General features: G+C 49.8%; 1 protein-coding gene across 1 annotated transcript; it reads right to left on the minus strand.

Moving 5' to 3' along the window:
* Window positions 1-11,635: 11,635 nt before the first annotated feature.
* RMI2 (RecQ mediated genome instability 2) lies at window positions 11,636-17,931 on the minus strand. Its single transcript, XM_054533500.1, has 2 exons — window positions 17,637-17,931; window positions 11,636-12,775 (listed from the first exon to the last, which is right to left on the minus strand). Exons 1-2 carry the CDS (start codon window positions 17,929-17,931, stop codon window positions 12,627-12,629), a joined length of 444 nt encoding a protein of 147 aa, XP_054389475.1. The 3' UTR covers window positions 11,636-12,626.
* Window positions 17,932-17,947: the final 16 nt, after the last annotated feature.

Below are 17,947 nucleotides of genomic sequence, written 5' to 3' on the forward strand. Positions count from 1 at the left end.
GTTTCACCATGTTGGCCAGGATGGTCTAAAACTCCTGATTCTCAAGTGATCCACCCGCCTTGTCCTCCCAAAGTGCTGGGATTATAGGCATGAGCCACCGCGCCCGGCCAGGTCAGTTTTCTCTAACAGAAGTAACAAAACAGATATAATCCAAAATCACAGATATATCAAAATTTTAAAAATGGTGTTGGAGGCCAGGTGCAGTGGCTCATGACTGTAATCCCAACACCTTGGGAGGCTGAGGCAGGAGGATCACTTGAGACCAAGAATTCAAGACCAGCCTGGCCAACACACCGAGACCTCGTATCTATAAAAAAGTTTGGTTTTTTTGTGTGTGTTTTTTTTTTTTTTGAGATGGAGTCTCGCTCTGTTGCCCAGGCTGGAGTGCAGTGGGGCCATCTCGGCTCACTGCAAGCTCCACCTCCTGGGTTCATGCCATTCTCCTGCCTCAGCCTCCCCAGTAGCTGGGACTACAGGCCGCACCACACGCCCGGCTAATTTTTTGTATTTTTAGTATTCACTGTGTTAACCAGGATGGTCTCGGTCTCCTGACCTCATAATCTGCCCGCCTCAGCCTCCCAAAGTGCTGGGATTACAGGCGTGAGCCACCGCACCCGGCCAAAAGTGTTTCATGGTATTGGAAAATGCTGACTTGGGTAGTGACAGTTTCAATGCATCATTGCCTGGCCTTCTGGGTTTCACCTTGAACCTTGTGACAGGTGATCAAGTCATGTGTCCAAGCTCAGGGACTTCCTGTTGTACAGAGATGATGCTGCCTGGGGCACCCTACTCCAATCTCCCTCCCTTCAACTTGTCACGGTGTATCATATTCAGCCCAGACCAGGGCAAGCCCCGCTCATGTCATCAGCCCTGCCCTGGCCAACAGCCTAGAAAAGATGCAGGTCAACTCCCACAAAGGGCAGGGTGACTCAGTTCACTCACATGCTACAAGCCAGCTGCCTGCCTTGCACTCTCTCCAGACCTGGGCTGTATGCAAACTGCACAGACAGGGCCCCGTGCTCAGAAGGGTCCCCAGTGCTTGCTTGGATGCTCTGTTACCATCTTGAATCTTAATTTCTGAAAATTATTGATTTTCATTTTATGCTGATCTCTGCAAATTAAGTAGCCATTCCTACTTCAGAGCCACTTAACGAAGGTTCTTGGGTGGCCGGAATAGGCTGGGGTTTCCATAAAATAAGGGACTGGCTGGCCGGGCATGGTGGCTCACGCCTGTAATCCCAGCATTTTGGGAGGCCAAGGTGGGCGGATCACAAGGTCAAGAGATTGAGATCATCCTGGCTAACACAGTGAAACCTCGTCGCCACTAAAAATACAAAAAGTTAGCCAAGAATGGTGGCACACGCCTGTGGTCCCAGCTACTTGGGAGGCTGAGGCAGGAGAATTGCTTGAACCTGGGAGGCAAAGGTTGCAGTAAGCTGAGACTGCGCCACTGCACTCCAGCCTGGGCAACAGAGCGAGAGTCCATCTCAAAAACAAAACAAAACAAAACAAAAAAAGGCGGGGGAGGTGGTGCTGGCCAGGCACAGAGCCCCTGCAACAGGAAGACCCTTCCCTTGCTCTAAAGTAACCCTCTCATAGCCATTTCTTAATGGAGCCTTAAACAGCCTGCTGACCTGCCCTCAATTGTTTTAGTCATTGGCTGTCCCCTTCTTCAAGAGCAGGTGCATTTCACATAAGTGCATAATTAATACTAACAAGAGGGGCCGGTGCCCGTGTGCTGGGGCCCTGTCATGTGTATTCTGTGCTCAGGGTCCCTGGGAGGCACAGGACCCAGATCTATCCTTACAGTATGACTATAGATCACTCTAGAGTGGCCTGTCCTGAGCAGGACAAGACCTGGCAACCCTTTTGGTCAATGCTGGAGCGTCTCCCAGGGATGAGCAATGGTGGCGTTTGCAGGATGGCTGGCAGCACTCGGCAGTGGGCCAGCTGTGCCTCAGTGATTCTGGTGGTTCAAACCCACAACCCAGCCAACTCACCCTGGGCTCCAACCAGCCTGGCTAACTGGGGACAGCCATTCCCAGCTGCACTCAGGCATCTGAAAGACCCTTCCTTTCCTGCGAAGCCTCTTTCAGGGTTTCAGGAAGGAAGTGGAGACAGTAAGGGGAAACCACAAACCCATATAACTCTAATAGTATCACCTCTTGCTCCATGGGGGTGGGGGGAGGGTGCTTCCCGTGTTGAATTTCATCCTGAAGCCACCCTGGTGGGGAGAGGGGCAATGCCATTCTGTCCATCTCACAAACAACATCGCACTGGCCCTGAGAGATGAAGCCGGGGACTGAGACTGGCTAGCAAAGCCAGGATCGCAACCGACTGGGTCTCTCCGACTTGGGAGCTTTAAGGGCAGGCTGTCGGTTTCTGCAGATACTGGCCTAGCATAGCCCATGTGATCAGCCAGGGCTCAGGTCCCTCTACTGACAGGTTTCCCTCCTAAGGACACTGGTGGGGCTGTAGCCCCGTCAGATCATCTGTCCCTGGGAACACTCTTTTCCAGGGAACTCCAATGAGGAAGAGAAAGTGGGGACCCATCAACTTCCGTGTCTCTGAAAACAACTTTGTCAAAGTGTGTAAGGACCCAACACTCTGCTTATAATCAAACGGCTCGGGACCCCTCCGCTCTGAGCGCTTCAACATTGGGCATTTCCTTTTCCTGTTTGGGTCTCAAACTCTGCCTCTGGAATCTTGTTTTGAAGGCTAAGTTTCCAGCCAGAACAAGTGCCCACACTCTATTATCCCAAACCCATCCCCTTGCCTTAGCCAAGAAGGCTGATGACAGACAGGGTCTTTGCTCCGCTAGACAGAGCTGGCTATGACTGAAGGACCCTCAGATGCAGGCAGAGCCCTTTGTCCTTTTGTGTCACTGTGCAGACCACCTTGGGAGCTGATTATGCTCCTTAAACCTTCTGGGAACGCTTATGGCCCCCAGCACTGCAAAAAGGATTAAGTCAACTGAGAAGAGACATGTTTTTCCAATTAGTTATAAATCACCCATGTTGGAATTTTTGCAAAACTGGCTGGTTGCTTTCCCATTACCCAAGATTCCTCATTCTTTCTGTATAATTTCACAAAGTTTTCAAGTAAATTTGGTACTAAAGGCCCATGACCATTGAATAAACAGGACACTCACAGCAAACTGCTAAAGCCAAAATCTCATCTTCCATGCGCCATGCAATGAGAAAGGAGATGGAAAGTAACTTCCACCTACCAAACTTCCCTACCCCAGGTTTCCAAAGACACATCAACACGCGCAACAACATTTGTGTTTGGATATGCATTTTACTACATACGTACATCTTTAAAAAGATTTTTCCCACTGACATTTATTTCTCATGCCAAGTTGGGGCCAGCCGCCAAACTGGGGAGACTAAGATCCTGGAGTCAATGCGCTCATTCTCCTTAAAGGATTGTGACACCACCCAGAGAGGCGGAGAATGTGGTAAAGGCAGGGAAAACACGATTCTCCCACCTAGGAAGACAGAAGAGCTCTCGCAATGGGCAGGGCAGCTCTGGGAGCAAGTGACTAATAGCAGGAATATTACAGCCAGTGCATCAACACACGGGATGAATTTAATGAGGCTGGGTTTTTTTGTTTGTTTGTTTTTGTTTTTTGTATGATGGAGTCTTGCTTTGTCACCCAGGCTGCAGTGCAATGGTGTGATCTTGGCTCACTGCAAGCTCCGCCTCCTGGGTTCAAGTGATTCCCCTGCCTCCGCCTCCCGAGTAGCTGGGACTACAGGGCGGCGAACAAGGCTGTTGTTCTTACTCCAATTTTGCAAAGTGAGGAAACGGAAGCCCAAAGAGGCTGTGTGTCCCAAATCATTTATTGAGTGGTTGTAAAGCTGGGATTGGAACCATGCTGTCTGGATCTGAAGCCCTCTTGTGCTGTTCCATCTGGCAGGTCCTTGTGGACAGAATTCTAAAATACCCCTTCCCCTTCACAGACACGATTCCCACCCCTGTTGGATACACCTTCCCCCAGGCATTCAATTGAACACAAATCTAGGTGTTGCTGTGCAGTGATTTTGCAGACGTAAAGTCCCAAGTCACCTGACCTTAAGGTAGGGGGCCTGAGCCAATCACATGAGCCCTCTCTAAACCTGGGCCCAGGAAATCAGAGGCTGGAGAGCAGGAGGCAGATTCAAGGCTCATTCCTGAAGATGGAGGGGACCTCTAGGAGCCTCCAGTTTACAGCTGGCAAGGAAATGGGAACTCAGCCCTACAACTGCAAGGAACTGAATTCTGCCAACAGCCTGATGAGCCTGGATGCCCATTCTGGATTCTTCTCAAAGCCTCCTGAAGAGAGCTCAGCTGGCCGACACCTTGATTTTGGCCTAACGAGGCCCTGAGCAGAGAACCCAACAACACCCTACCAGACCCCGACCAACAGAAACTGTGAGATATTAATACATTTGTTTTTTTAAGCTGCTAAGTTTGTGGCAATTCATGACATGGCATTACAGGCTCTGACCAGAGGCCTCAAGCACCAAGCCCGGCTGTCATACCTATGGAAGACGCCATGTCCGCAAATGCCTCTCCAGGCCTTCGAGACCTCGTGTAGTCACATGAGGCTCCCAAATGCCCCTTAGGGCACTGTCCCTATCCTCTGCAGGAGCCACGTGAGGGCGGTGAGGACTGGCTGTGGAATTTGAGGCTTCTAAGTCCTGGCCTCCCAGGGCCTCAGGTGTCTTACCCATGTGTGCTATTAACGTGATGTATCACTTGATGTTAACCTTGGCCAGCTGGCTGAGGCAGTTTGTCAGGGTTTCGCCACCGTAAAGTTACTCTTTTATCCCCCTTTCCATTCTGGAAGGAAGTCACTGTGCACAGCCCACACTGGTGGAGTGGGAGGCACCCTACACTTTTATTTACTAAGTTTGGCAACTCTGCCTGTCACACCAGCACACTCCAAGTACTCCACAGCTCCATGAGGCTGGTGACAATCACATTAGACAGTGCAGCTCTATTTTAGAACATCAGGAAAAAGTACCCAAACATCAGTCACTCAAGTACCACTGTACTATTGTTTACTTAGTAGTTTTCTGTAAAAGGGCTCACTTTTTTTTCCCCCCGAGATGGAGTCTCATTCTGTCACACAGGCTGGAGTGCAGTGGCGCCATTTCGGCTCACTGCAAGCTCCGCCTCCCGGGTTCAAGCGACTCTCCTGCCTCAGCCTCCGAAGTAGCTGGGACTACAGGCACCCGCCGCCACACCCAGCTTATTTTCGTATTTTTAGTGGAGACAGGATTTTACCATGTTGGCCAGACTGGTCTGGAGCTCCTGACCTCAGGTGATTTGCCCGCTTTGGCCTCCCACAGTGCTGGGATTACAGGCATGAGCCACTGCATCCAGCCACAGGGCTTTTTAAAAAGGGAACTTGGTATCACTACCTTGCAACGGCACAGCATAAAGATGGCCCTGGACGTCCAAGAGGTGGAGCAGCCCTGTTCCTCCGCATGGGCTTTTTCCATCCTTCCTTTCTTCTCCTCCTCAGAAGCCTGCGGCATATGCATGGTCCTGGTACTCAGGACTCCAGGGTCCCCACCCGAGAAAGCCTTTGCCAGTTCACAACCAGTGCCACAGGCAGCTCTGACCCCTCCTGTGACCCAGGTATCTCTGGGCCAGGAAGCTGTAGATCTGTGGCTGCCAAGCCTGGTTGATGACGAGACTCACTGGAGAGCTTTCTAAAAGCTTAGACTTCCCTGAGCCTCCAGCACGTGGATCCTAATTAAAGATATGGGTAGGGACCAGGTTAAAAACAGCCCAGGTGGAGCTGATAATCAACTACTTTTGACAACACTGAGTCCTACATGCAGGATGACCAGGCTTAGCTGTGCTCTGGGAAAATCTTCACCTGAAGTAATGCACAGCTGTCTGGTGGACGACCCCAGGGCAGGCACTGACTCTCTTTTTTTTCTCTTGAGACGGAGTCTCAGTCTCACTCTGTCACCCAGGCTGGAGTGTAGTGGAACGATCTCGGCTCACCGCAACCTCCACTTCCTGGGTTCAAGTGATTCTCCTGCCTCAGCCTCCCGAGTAGCTGGTACCACAGGCGTGCACCACCATGCCCGGCTAATTTTTGTATTTTTGGTAGAGACAGGGTTTTGCCATGTTGGCCAGGCTGGTCACGAATTCCTGGCTTCAGGTGATCCACCCGCCTCGGCCACCCAAAGTGCTGGGACTACAGCTGTGAGCCACCACGCCCAGACTGACTCACTTTCTAAAATGAGCAGTACCCGCTGAAGGAAAGCATGTAGCTCGGCATCTTCCCAAGCTCACAGGACGTGGAATTCGGTGCTGACAGGCCCTTTGGAGAAACTCCTTTCCCTGTCCTGTGTGAGCAGGAGGAAGGGAGGCTTGGCAGTTTGGTCTTTCTGGGTGTACAGCCTCATTGTTTCTTCCTTATCTGTCTTGCCCATATTACATCTCAGGTCCCTTGGATCAGGGACAGAACTAGATTGTGCTCCTCTGGGTGGCCACCCACTGCACTTTAGGGCCTGATAACTGGTTTAGTGAGTTCCAGGTTCACAGAGGGAGACGAACTGCTCAGGATGGGTCATACCCAAAGCCTCCCCAGCACCAGATTGAGGTGATTAGGTGACGAGATTGAGAGCAGATTTGGGACTCTTGAGTTGATGTTATAATGGGATGAGACCTTGGAGCAGGGTGAATGTATTTTGTATTTGGTATGAACACACATCTTCGGGGTCTAGTAGGCAGAATGTCCCTCCCCACACAACGATGTCCACGCCCTAATCCCCAGAACCTCTGAATATGTTACCTTACGTAGCAAAAGGGACTTTGTAGATGGGATTAGTCAGGGCATTGGGATGGGGAGATTAGCTTGGATACCCAGCTGAGCCCAATCTAACCACACAAGTTCTTAAAAGCACAGGACTTTCTCAGGCTTAAAACAGGAACGATAAGGAGGAATGGGAGGTCCAAGAAGATACCATGCGCACAGGGGGCAGCCACGTGTCTCATTCACCTCAAGTATCTGGAGTCTGGAACCCATCAGGTGCTTGGCGACAGAAAGGCCACTAAAGTGAACTTTGAAGCACCAGATTCCAGTTAACAGTCATGCAGACGAATTATTTAACCTCTCTGACCCCACATCATCCCTTCTCTATGGATATCAGAAGGGCAGTGAAATAACCCACCCAAGGTCATCCACTGAATGAACAGTGGGGCTGGCCCCACTGCAAGCCCCTCAGAACCCATCTGGTTGCCAAATCCAGCACTCTCCCCACCCCCACCTCGGCTTGGCCATAATGGGCAGAACTCCTGGGTAGACAGGGGTGAAGTTCCTCATGGCCCTATTTTGATCCTTTGCTCCATTCCGTGCCCTTGTTTTCTGGTGACGGGTTGTCAAATCATTTTCTGTGCATAGACCAGCAGGGGGAGCCAGCGCCCGTGTAGAGACCATCAGCTCGCAGAGCTGCCCTGGGGAAGAGCTGCCCTAGGGAAGGGCCTGGTCCTGGCCACCCACAACAGTGTCCTTAATGACAAGGGGCACCTATTGGTTCACCACCTGGCTCTTCGGCTGCCAGGTAGATGCCCCTGGAAAAAGGACTTCATCTCCGTGGCTGCAGTTTTCACAGCTGTGAAAGGGGATGGGAAACGGACCTTCCAGGTGTACTGGGACAGTAAAATGAAGCAACTCATGAGACGGCTTCCAGCACAGGCCCTGGCACTTAACTCTTAGTTGAATTTGCATTCTTTTATTTTTATTTTATTTTATTGAGACAGAGTTTTGCTCTGTCACCCAAGCTGGAGTGCAGTGGCCCAAAGTCAGACAGGAACGGGCAGGACCAGGACTGGACCCCAGGTTTGACTAACATCACTGTCTCCCTTATCGCAAGGAGACAGAGGCCCCTTGAAGATGTCCTTTCGCAGGGGCTCCAAAATATCTACTAAATGAAGGTCACTATGACTGAAAATGCATTTTTCCCCTTATCCTTGCAGCAGGCAGCTGCTCTGTAAGTTTCGGCTGTAGCCTGATGTTTAGCAACAGCAGCCCTAGCCCATCTGCTGGCCAGCAGATCGCAGGGTTGTCACCCTTGGAATTGGAAGGCATTCTACACACAGTGTGTCTTCCAGGTGCTTTTTCTCCTCAACCATGAAACCACACACCCACAGGCCAGACAACAAAGCGCTCAGTTACTTCACATGGTCATTCTTTCCTCTTCCTGCTTCACCTGATGCAGAAGAATTTGTCAATAAAACTTGAGCATTACAAGAATATGCAACAGAAAGAATTAGAGAACTTGGCAATCCAAAAGCTGCTAAATGAAGGTTTTCTCCATTTGGGGCGTAATGTAAAGCAGTTCCAAGAAAAGTGAAGTCACAGCCACGGTTGCTTATTTTCGGTTTTAGAGAAAAGCCAATGTGAAAGGGGAAGCAGCTCTGCCCCAGCACACAGCCTCCATTGTCTGGTGGGGGGCGCTTGCTGATAAACCAACTTGGATTTGGCACCAGAAACCCAAAACCTCTGACATGTTTTCATTTGGTGATGTCAGGGAGGAAACTCAAGCCGAAACAGTGAAAGTTATTAATATTCAAAGAAACCACACAGCTCAGCTAACATGCTGAGGCAACACTCTTCCAGCACCAAGCCACCAGCATTTCTGAGGGGACTGTCAGAAAAAACACACAGTGCCCTCCTTTTCCTACCTCCACCCCCCAACACACTCCTGAGATGCATTATTGCTCAGGCCACCATGTCAGCCCAACTAGCATTTTTCAATGGACATTACTTACCCGAAGTTGGGTGAGGACAAATGGGGTGGGATATGGTACAGGTGGTTTTCGGCAGCTTGGGTCTGTTTTCTAGCACACAAGCAGGTTTCGCCACAGTAGGGCAGACTTCAGGTTAACATCTTGGGAGTCTACCACACATCCAGCTCAGGGGCTACTACTGGGTGCCCCATAATAATTTTGTGAACAAGGTTTGCTTTTTTAGTTTTTTGTTTTTTGTTTTTGAGACAGAGTCTGGCTCTGTCGTCCAGGCTGGAGTGCAGTGGCACGATCTTGGCTCACTGAAACCTCCGCCTCCCAGGTTCAAGAGATTCTCATGCTTCAGCCTCCAGAGTAGCTGGGATTACAGGTGCGTGCCACCATGCCTGGCTAATTTTTTTGTATTTTTAGTAGAGACAGGGGACTGTGTTGCCCAAGCTGGTCTTGAACACCTGGCCTCCAGTGATCAGCCTGCCTCCACCTCTCAAAGTGTTGCAATTACAGGCATGAGAAACTGCACCCAGCCATTGTGACTAAGTTTTAACCTAAGAATCCTGTAACAGAGATCTCATTGTCTGCACCAAAATTAAATTTAAATGCAATTAAAAGCAACTGATTGAATGACCCAGCCAGGGAGAGCACCTAGGCAGACATGATGACGAAATGGAATGTGGTGTCCCGGATGGGACCCTGGAACAGGAAAGAACATTAGGAAAAACCCAGAGAAATCTGAATGAAGTACAGACTTGGGTTAATAACATCTCAATATTGGTTCATGAATTTTAACAAATGCACTGTACTAACATGTTAATAATAGGGGAAGCTGGGTACAGGTATATGGGAACTCTTTGTACTATCTTTGCAATTTCTCTCTGTGTGTGTGTGTGTGTGTAGACAAGAACATACTGATCCTCCCAGCAATAATGATTTGGTGCCTACTGTCACATACCATGTAAAAGTGATCTACACATAACTTCATTTATTCCTCACACCAGTGCTACGAGCTGGGCATAATCTGCATTTTACAGATAAAGAAACTGAAGAATGGAGAGGTTAGGTACCTTGCTCATAGTCACACGGCAAGGTTAGTTGCAGATGAAGTGCTCAAATTCAGGTTGACAGGACAGCAAAGTTCCTGTTAAAGCTCAGCAATATTGCCTGAAAAATCCCAAACTGTGAACATAAAACAGTTCAAAACAAGCTTCTTGTGGGCAACAAAAATGATGCACACTTTCCAATCTACCTGGCTTTAAAAAGAAAGTAGTTTAAAAGCACAGCACACCCAAGACACTGACAACACTCAGAGCTGGAGATGATGTGGAACAGTGACTCCCCTTCATTGCTGGTGAGAATGCAAAAGCAGACTGGCAGTTTCTACAAGGCTAACCATAGGTTTACCATATGGCCCAGCAATTGCACTCCTAGGCATTTACCCCAATGAGCTGAAAACTTAGGCCCACACAAAACTTGGGCATGAATGTTTACAGCAGCTCTATTCATAGTTATCAAAGACTGGAGTCAAGATGTCCTTCAATAGGTGGATTAGATAAAACTATGGTACATCCATACAATGGAACATTATTCAGTGATAAAAAGAAATGAGCTGGCTGGGCGTGGTGGCTCATACCTGTAATCCCAGCACTTTGGGAGGCCAAGGTGGGAGGACTGCTTGAGCCCAGGAATTTGTGCCTGTAGTACCAGCTACTCAGGAGGCTGACATGGGAGGATTGCTTGAGTTTGGGAGGTTGAGGCTGCAGTAAGCTACGTTCGTGCCACTGTACGCCAGCCTGGGTGACAGGGCAAGGCCGCATCTTAAACAAACAAACAAAAATAAAAAGCTCAAAATAAATAAATAAATAAATTAGCTGGGCATGGTGGCACACATCTGTAATCCCAGCTACTCAGGAGGCTGAGGCGGGAGAATCGCTTGAATCCGGGAGGCAGAGGTTGCAGTGAGCAGAGATCACACCACTGCACTCCAGCCTGGGTGACAGGGTTAGACTCTGTCTCAAAAAAAAAAAAAAAAGTCCCTAAGGAATTCTTCATGTTTCTATCTTGTAATAAGCACGGGCATTTATTGAAAAAAAAAAAAAAAAGCTAACAAGCTGCAAAAAGACCTGGAGGAGTCCAGACACAATGGCTCACACCTGTAATCCCAGGACTTTGGGAGGCCGAGATGGGAAGATTGCTTGAGCCCAGGAGTTTGAGACCAGCCTGGGCAACATGGCAAAACCTTGTCTCCACAAAAAATACAAAAAAATCAACCAGGCATGGTGATGCGCACCTGTAGTCCTGCTACCTGAGAGGCAGAGATGGGAGAATCACCTGAGACTGAGAGGTTGAGGCTGTGGTGAGCTGTGATTGTGCTCTTGCACTCCAGCCTGGGCAAGAGTGAGATTGTCTTAAAAAAGAAAAAAAAAAAAAAAAAGATATGGAGGAATCTTATATGCATAGTAAATGAAAGAAGCCAGTCTGAAAAAAATTACTTACTGTATGATCCAACTATGTGATATTCTGGAAAAGGCAAAACTGAAAAGAAAGATCAGTGATTGTCAGGGTTGGTGGGGAGGGGTGAATAAGGGGAACCCAGAGGATTTTTAGGGCAGTGAAACTATTCTGGATGATATTGTAGTGGTGGATACACGTTATTATGCATTTGGCAAAATCCACAGAATGTATAAGAGAAGGAATGAAGCCTAATGTAAACTAAACTTTAGTTCATAAGAATGTAATGTTGGTTTATCAAATGTACCATCCTAATAAAAGATGTTCACAGCTGCAAAAACTGGGAGTGGGGTGTGAGTGTGGAGTATATGGGAACACTGTAGTTTCTCCTCTATTTTCCTGAACACCTAACACTGTTTTCTTAAAAGTCTATTAAAAAAAAACAAACCATACAGCCTATTAAAAAATTTATTAGAGGTAGAATATCAATAATCCAGGTGAAAGTCTACAACCATGTCAGAACATAATCTAACTCCTTTGATATTTACAATCTCAAAAAATTCAGGCATGGGTACTAAGCAGACAGCAGAAACCCAACATTCAAAACAATCACTGCAAAAAGTCATTCCATACAAAGACAAAAGAACTCTACACCAGGAGGCTCACCATGTCTCGCCCAAAGTTATGAAGCAGAAGTTTAGCTAATGCCTGAAAGGCATCCTTTATCTTGATGCTTTTCATTTCAACAAGAAATTCTGAAAACGTCTCAATATCTCTGAGTAATGGAAGAAGGTATCACCTTCTCTAGCTAGGAAAAGGGATAGAGCTGCATCTAAATGTTTGAGTGGTCTTCCGAAGCAGAAAGGGAGCTGTTGTCTTTCAGGGGCCGCCATGCCTGCCGTTAGGAAATGCCATTTGAGTTGCACACTGGTTATGGTAGTTGCTGATGAAGAAGATGAGGAGCCAGGATGTCATTCCTTTTTTACACAGTCTGTCTTCCTGCCCATAACCACACTTTAATCACCATGGGCAATGACCGTACTTAATTTTGCATTGTAAAACAGGGACGCAGCAGTAATGGAAAAAGTATCATCACTCATAAAATTTGGAAAATGCAACATGAGACTTCTGTGCCTCAGAGAGAGAGAGAGAATTAACACACACACACCAGGAAGGAAAAAGAAACACAAGCATCTGCTTTTCACAGCAAACACAGGCAAATCAAGGGGCAGCAGAGGCTGTGTCACTGAAGTATCCCAGGATTTAAACATTCCTACATCCGGACTCCTTGGTCAACCAAAGCAAGGCTCTCTGAAAAACTTTTGAAAAATACGCATTGAAAAATGTCCATGAAATCCACATCATTATAAGCTTCTAAATAGTTTCAGGATTTTGGTTGTTTTTAACGACAGTTCCAACATTATCTAAGGAATATTCCTGTGTAAATCTTCTACCTCCAGCTCCCACATACTTTCATGGATGGGATTATCAGAAAGGTCTGTCATCTTCACAGCCTGCAGGCAGGGCTCAGGGCTGCAGGCCTGAACCACTCCCATCACCATCACATACTTTCCTAGAAAAAGAAGAAAAGCCCATAGTAATGTTCTTTTTTTCTTTTGAGACAGAGCCTCGCTCTGTCGCCCAGGCTGGAGTGCAGTGGTGCAATCTCGGCTCACTACAACCTCCGCATCCTGAGTTTAAGCGATTCTTGTGCCTCAGCCTCCTGAGTAGCTGGGATGCCTGCCACCATGCCTGGCTAATTTTTGTATTTTTAGTACAGATAGGTTTTCACATGTTGGCCAGGCTGGTCTTGAACTCCTGACCTCAGGTGATCCACCCACCTTGGTCTCCCAAAGTGCTGGGATTACAGGTGTGAGCCACTGTACCCGGCCATCTTCTTTGGTTTCTGATTTTACTAGACCAAACAAAACTGTCATGTAAAATGTAACCATGCCCAAGGAATGGAGGAGATGCTCCCATCAGAGCCAGTTATAATTAGGCGGCTCTGAGGCAGGGGCAGAAAACCTCAGCTTTCCTCTAATCCCGTTCCTTGCTCAATGCTAGGGTATGTGACTGGTTTCTGTGCACAGGACACATCCTCTTTCTGCAGACACCCTCTGACAGTTACTAAGCAATCCAATTTTCCCTCCACATTGCCGAAAAGGCTGGGCAGGCAGCCCCCCGCCCCATTGTTCCAACTGCTGGGACCTATCCCTGCCACCTCCTCCAGCACATACAAGTAAATCCACATAAGGGCCGGCTGCCACCAGGATGATCTAATGACATATTAACTGTGACTCTCTACCCATTCCCTTGAGGAAGTGACTCTCCTTGAAAGCAAAACTTGAAACTTGGCCAGTCTCAACCACACAAAACCTGATTGTGTAAAAGAAAACTCCAAACGCTGCATGAAGGACAGGCCTGGTGCCAGCCCCGCTGCCTGCCTCGTGAGGCTTTCATTGCACTGCACGTGGGGCCTGGGGCTTTGACTGAAGGAAGCCAGGCAAGCTGACCCCTGATCCTGCTGTTCAACCCCAGGCAGGATGTGTTCAAGTATCTCAGAACTCCCCCCCACATTCCAACTGGGTCCCTCTGTGACAGAGGCTAGTTCTGAAAATGCACTTGCCATCCCCTCTGAATGGGCTTAAAGTGCTGGTAGGGTTGGAACACACAGAAGTAGAACAACTGAAGGCCCAGGAAGAGAAGAACAAGCCCAAAGGCATTCCAACCGGGAGAGGGGAGGGGAACAGGAGCTCTACTGGGAAGGCACACACAGCCAGCCGGATGAACTCAAAGGCATGCGATGGGACAAATTGGCCCTGTAGGTTCTACCCATACCCTCTCCCACTCCAAAGCAGCTCTCCACTGTCTCTCCCTCTCCTTCCTGCATCCCCACCCCGCGGTTGCCATGACCATTCCAATGGCTCCAGCCCATCTCCTGCCAGCTTCCTCCCCTTAGAAACCATCCCCACCCCACTACTGCAGTCAACATTCTCGAATCCTCCTCCTGCCTCCAGAACTCAGTTGATCCAAGCGCGATCTAGGTAAGCATGGTTTCTCTGATTCTCCTGCAGACAGAAAGCAGCTTGAGGGCAGGAAGAGCTTCTCCTTCAACTCTGCCTCTTCAGCACCTTAGGTTTATGGAAACAAACTCCTGGATGTTCCAGAGGAAGAGGCGGTGGAGGAACAGCACTAGAGCAGCAGTGCAGTGAGCAGAGTTCAAGGCCATCTTGAAGCAGGCAGGTCCTTCCAGACAGCCACTGAGGCTCATCAGGATAGAGCCCTCCTACCTTCCACCACTGCCCCAGGCTCCCCAAAGGCATGCGGCTCTATCGCCTTCAAGCCTTTGCACAGGCTGTTCCATGGAGCTGCACAATCTCCTGCCACTGCACACAGACAGAGAGTGCCCAAGTGTCCCAGTTTTAACACTGAAAGTCCCATGTCCCAGGACCCTCTCAGTCCCAGGCAACCCAGGAGGGTTGGTCCTTACAGATAACTCCAATGCATCCTTCAGGGCTGCCTCTTCCAGGAAGCCTTCCCTGAGCCCTCAAACCTAGATCAGCTGTCCCTCCTCTGCGCCACCTCACTCTTGCCTGCAATGTTACTTTGTGTTTTAGTGGACTGCTTACCTCCCTGCCTCCCTGATGGCAGTGACTCAATTTTGTCAAGCTGGACTCAGTATTAATTAACAAGAGGAAATGACACGGCCCCTGCCAGCTGGCATTCAGGCCAGTGGGTATGTCAGACAGATTCACCAATGCCCATGGGTTCAAACACTGAAGTATTTACTAGATGCCAGGCTTATGCCAGGGCTGAGACCAGATAGGAGACTGCCCCAGCCTGCCTGCAAGGTGCTCTGCCTGCAAACCAACACACCAAGCAGCACGGGTTACTTGCTGGGCCAAGGCTAAGGCCAAGGGTTGGCAAACTTTTTCTGTAAAGGGCGAGATAAATATTTTGGGCTTTTCCCGCCATAGGGTCTCTGTCCCAAATAAAATTCTAGCTGTGGTTGGGACAGCGGCCCGAGACATTCTGTAAATTACCAATGTATTCCAATAAAACTTAACTTATGAACACTGATGCTTGAATTTCATATACTTTTCACATGTCGTGATTTTTTTTTCAACCATTTAAAAATGTGAAATCCTGCCAGGTGCAACGACTCATGCCTGCAGTCCCAGCACTTTGGGAGGCCAAGGTGGCCAGGAGCTCGAGACCAACCAGTCTGGCCAACACGATGAAACCCCATCTCTACTAGAACTACAAGAATTAGCCGGGTGTGGTGGTGCACGCCTGTAATCCCAGCTACTCGGGAGGCTGAGGCACGAGAATCGCTTGAACCCAGGAGGTGGAGATTGCAGTGAGCCATGACTGCGTCACTGTACTCCAGCCTGAGAGACAGAGCGAGATTCTGTCTCAAAAATAATAATAGTAATAAATAAACATTTTAAAAGCATTTTTAGTTCGCAGGACACATGAAAAGAGGAGGCCTGTAGTTTGCTGACCCTCTCCTAGACCAACGCTGGGGCTGAGGGCAGGCATACAGAGGGAAGGCTGAAGGGTAAGGCTGTGGGGGGGGAACAGGAGCATGTGGCAGTAAACGAGTCCCCATATTTTGCACTCTCACTGTGAGCCAGGCGCAGTACTAAGGCAGTTGTTTACTTATTGAATCCACACAACAGGCAGGAATGATTAGCTCCTTTTTACAAAACAGTACAAGTCCAGAAAAGTTAACAAAAGTGCTCCAGGTAGCTCAGCTGGGAAGGGGTGGAACCAGAAATTCGACCTAAGCCTGTCCAAGTCCAAAGCAGCTCAGGCCAGACCACTGACCTATCTGCCTCTAGTTAGACTCCAAGACTGAACAGGAAGGGCCCTTAGGAATGAAGTGATCTTGGCCTGATTTCCCAGGGGAGGGAGCCTCAGACCTCCTCAGCTTAGACCGCACATCCTCTAGAAGCCTCCCTGGGCCACTCAGCACCTTGCACATCCTCATGGCTCCCCAGGGATCAGCAATCCTCTGGGACATTTGCTCACCGCCTGTCTCCCAGCAGACTTTATCTGGGTCTGGGCTGCAGCCCAACACTGCACATGGGGGGCTGATGTACAACACGTGCTCAATTGACATCCCAGGGAACAAGTGAGATGGATGCCCACTGCCTGTCACTCAAGACAATTGGTTCTTGGAGCACTTACGTGTCAGGCACTGGGCCAGATGCTGAGGATACAGTTGTCAGGACCACACAGCTCTGGCCCTCCAGTAGCTTGGTCTGGCCCAGTGGTTCTCAAAGTATGGCCCTCAAACACCACGTGTGGTGGGTGGTGCAGGCCTGTAGTCCCAGCTACCCAAGGAGGCTGAAGCAGGAGGATTGCTTGAGCTCAGGGCCAGCCTGGGCAACATAGTGAGTCCCTTATCTCAAATAAATAAAACATTTAACAAGCCGAAATTATGGTCCCCAGACCAGCAGCATCAGCATCACCTGGGAGCTGGTTAGAAATACAAATTTCCAGCCCCAACTAGACCTCCTGACTCAGAAACCCTGAGGGTGGAGCCCCAGCCATCCCAGCTTTAGCAAGCCCTCAAGGAGAGACTGATGCTGGCTCAAGTGAGAGCATCGGTGGTTTAAGAGAGGAAGCAGGCAGGGCGCAGCGGCTTACGTCTGTAATCCCAGCACTTTGGGAGGCTGAGGTGGGCAGATCACTTGAGGCCAGGAGTTTGAGACCAGCCTGGCCAACATGGCCAGTCTCTGCTAAAAAATACAAAAATTAGCCGAGTGTGATGGCACATGCCTGTAATCCCAGCTACCCGGGAGGCTGAAGCATGAGACTCGCTTCAATCCAGGAGGTGGAGGCTGCAGTAAGCTGAGGTCGCGCCACTGCACCCCATCCTGGGCGACAGAGTGAGACTCCGTCTCAAAAAAAAAAAAAAGAGAGAAGAGGCAAACATGAGTGAGCTACAGCCCAAGACAGTTCAATTAAGCAGAGGTACAGGAGGATCTCCCGTTCCTAGGGGCCAGGGAGGACTTCCCTGAGAAAGGTACATTTGAGTTGAGACGTTAAGGATGAGCAGAAGTTTCCCAGGAAAGTATTTCCCTAAACTTGATGGAGAACAAGGATATCAATTGGGAGAGGGGGCTTGTGACAAATGCAGGTGCCCGAGTCCCTCCCCGGAAGATCCCCACTAGGGGTGGGAGAGTCCCAGGAATCTGTATTTGTTAAAGGGACGGCAGGTGGTGCTTATCATCAGATCAACTTCACCAAGGAGGGACCGGAGCAAGGGTACCCAAGCGGGGACCCGCAGGGGCAGAGGCCCGGAGGAGGGCTAGACCCGCCCCGCCCCGCCCCGCTTCGAGTGTCAAGAACGAGATCGAATCTGGCCTCGGCAACTTCTCGGCGGACAGCAGGGAAGAGGGCGCCCAGTGAGGCCCGGGCATTACCTGGGACTAGACAGGGCCGCCCGCGCGGCACCCGCTCCAGGCCGCGGACCGAGAAGTCCCCGCTCGGGTCCCGCAGCCGCGCCTCGCCGCGGTCCGCCATTACTACCCTGCCCTGCATCCACACGGCCGCCAGGTCCAGCGGCCCGCGGCCCGCCGCCGCCCGCGACAGCCGCCACGCGCCCGGGCCGCCCTCCGCGTCGCGCCGCAGCTGCTCCGCCAGCACCTTGAGTGGCGGCGACCTAGGCAGCCGCACCCCCGCGGGGCCGCCTGAGAACGAGTCCGCAGCCGCCGCCATTCCGCCTAGCTGCCGC

Source organism: Pongo abelii, chromosome 18 (assembly GCF_028885655.2).
Source record: "Pongo abelii isolate AG06213 chromosome 18, NHGRI_mPonAbe1-v2.0_pri, whole genome shotgun sequence".
NCBI classification, from domain to species: Eukaryota; Metazoa; Chordata; class Mammalia; order Primates; family Hominidae; genus Pongo; species Pongo abelii.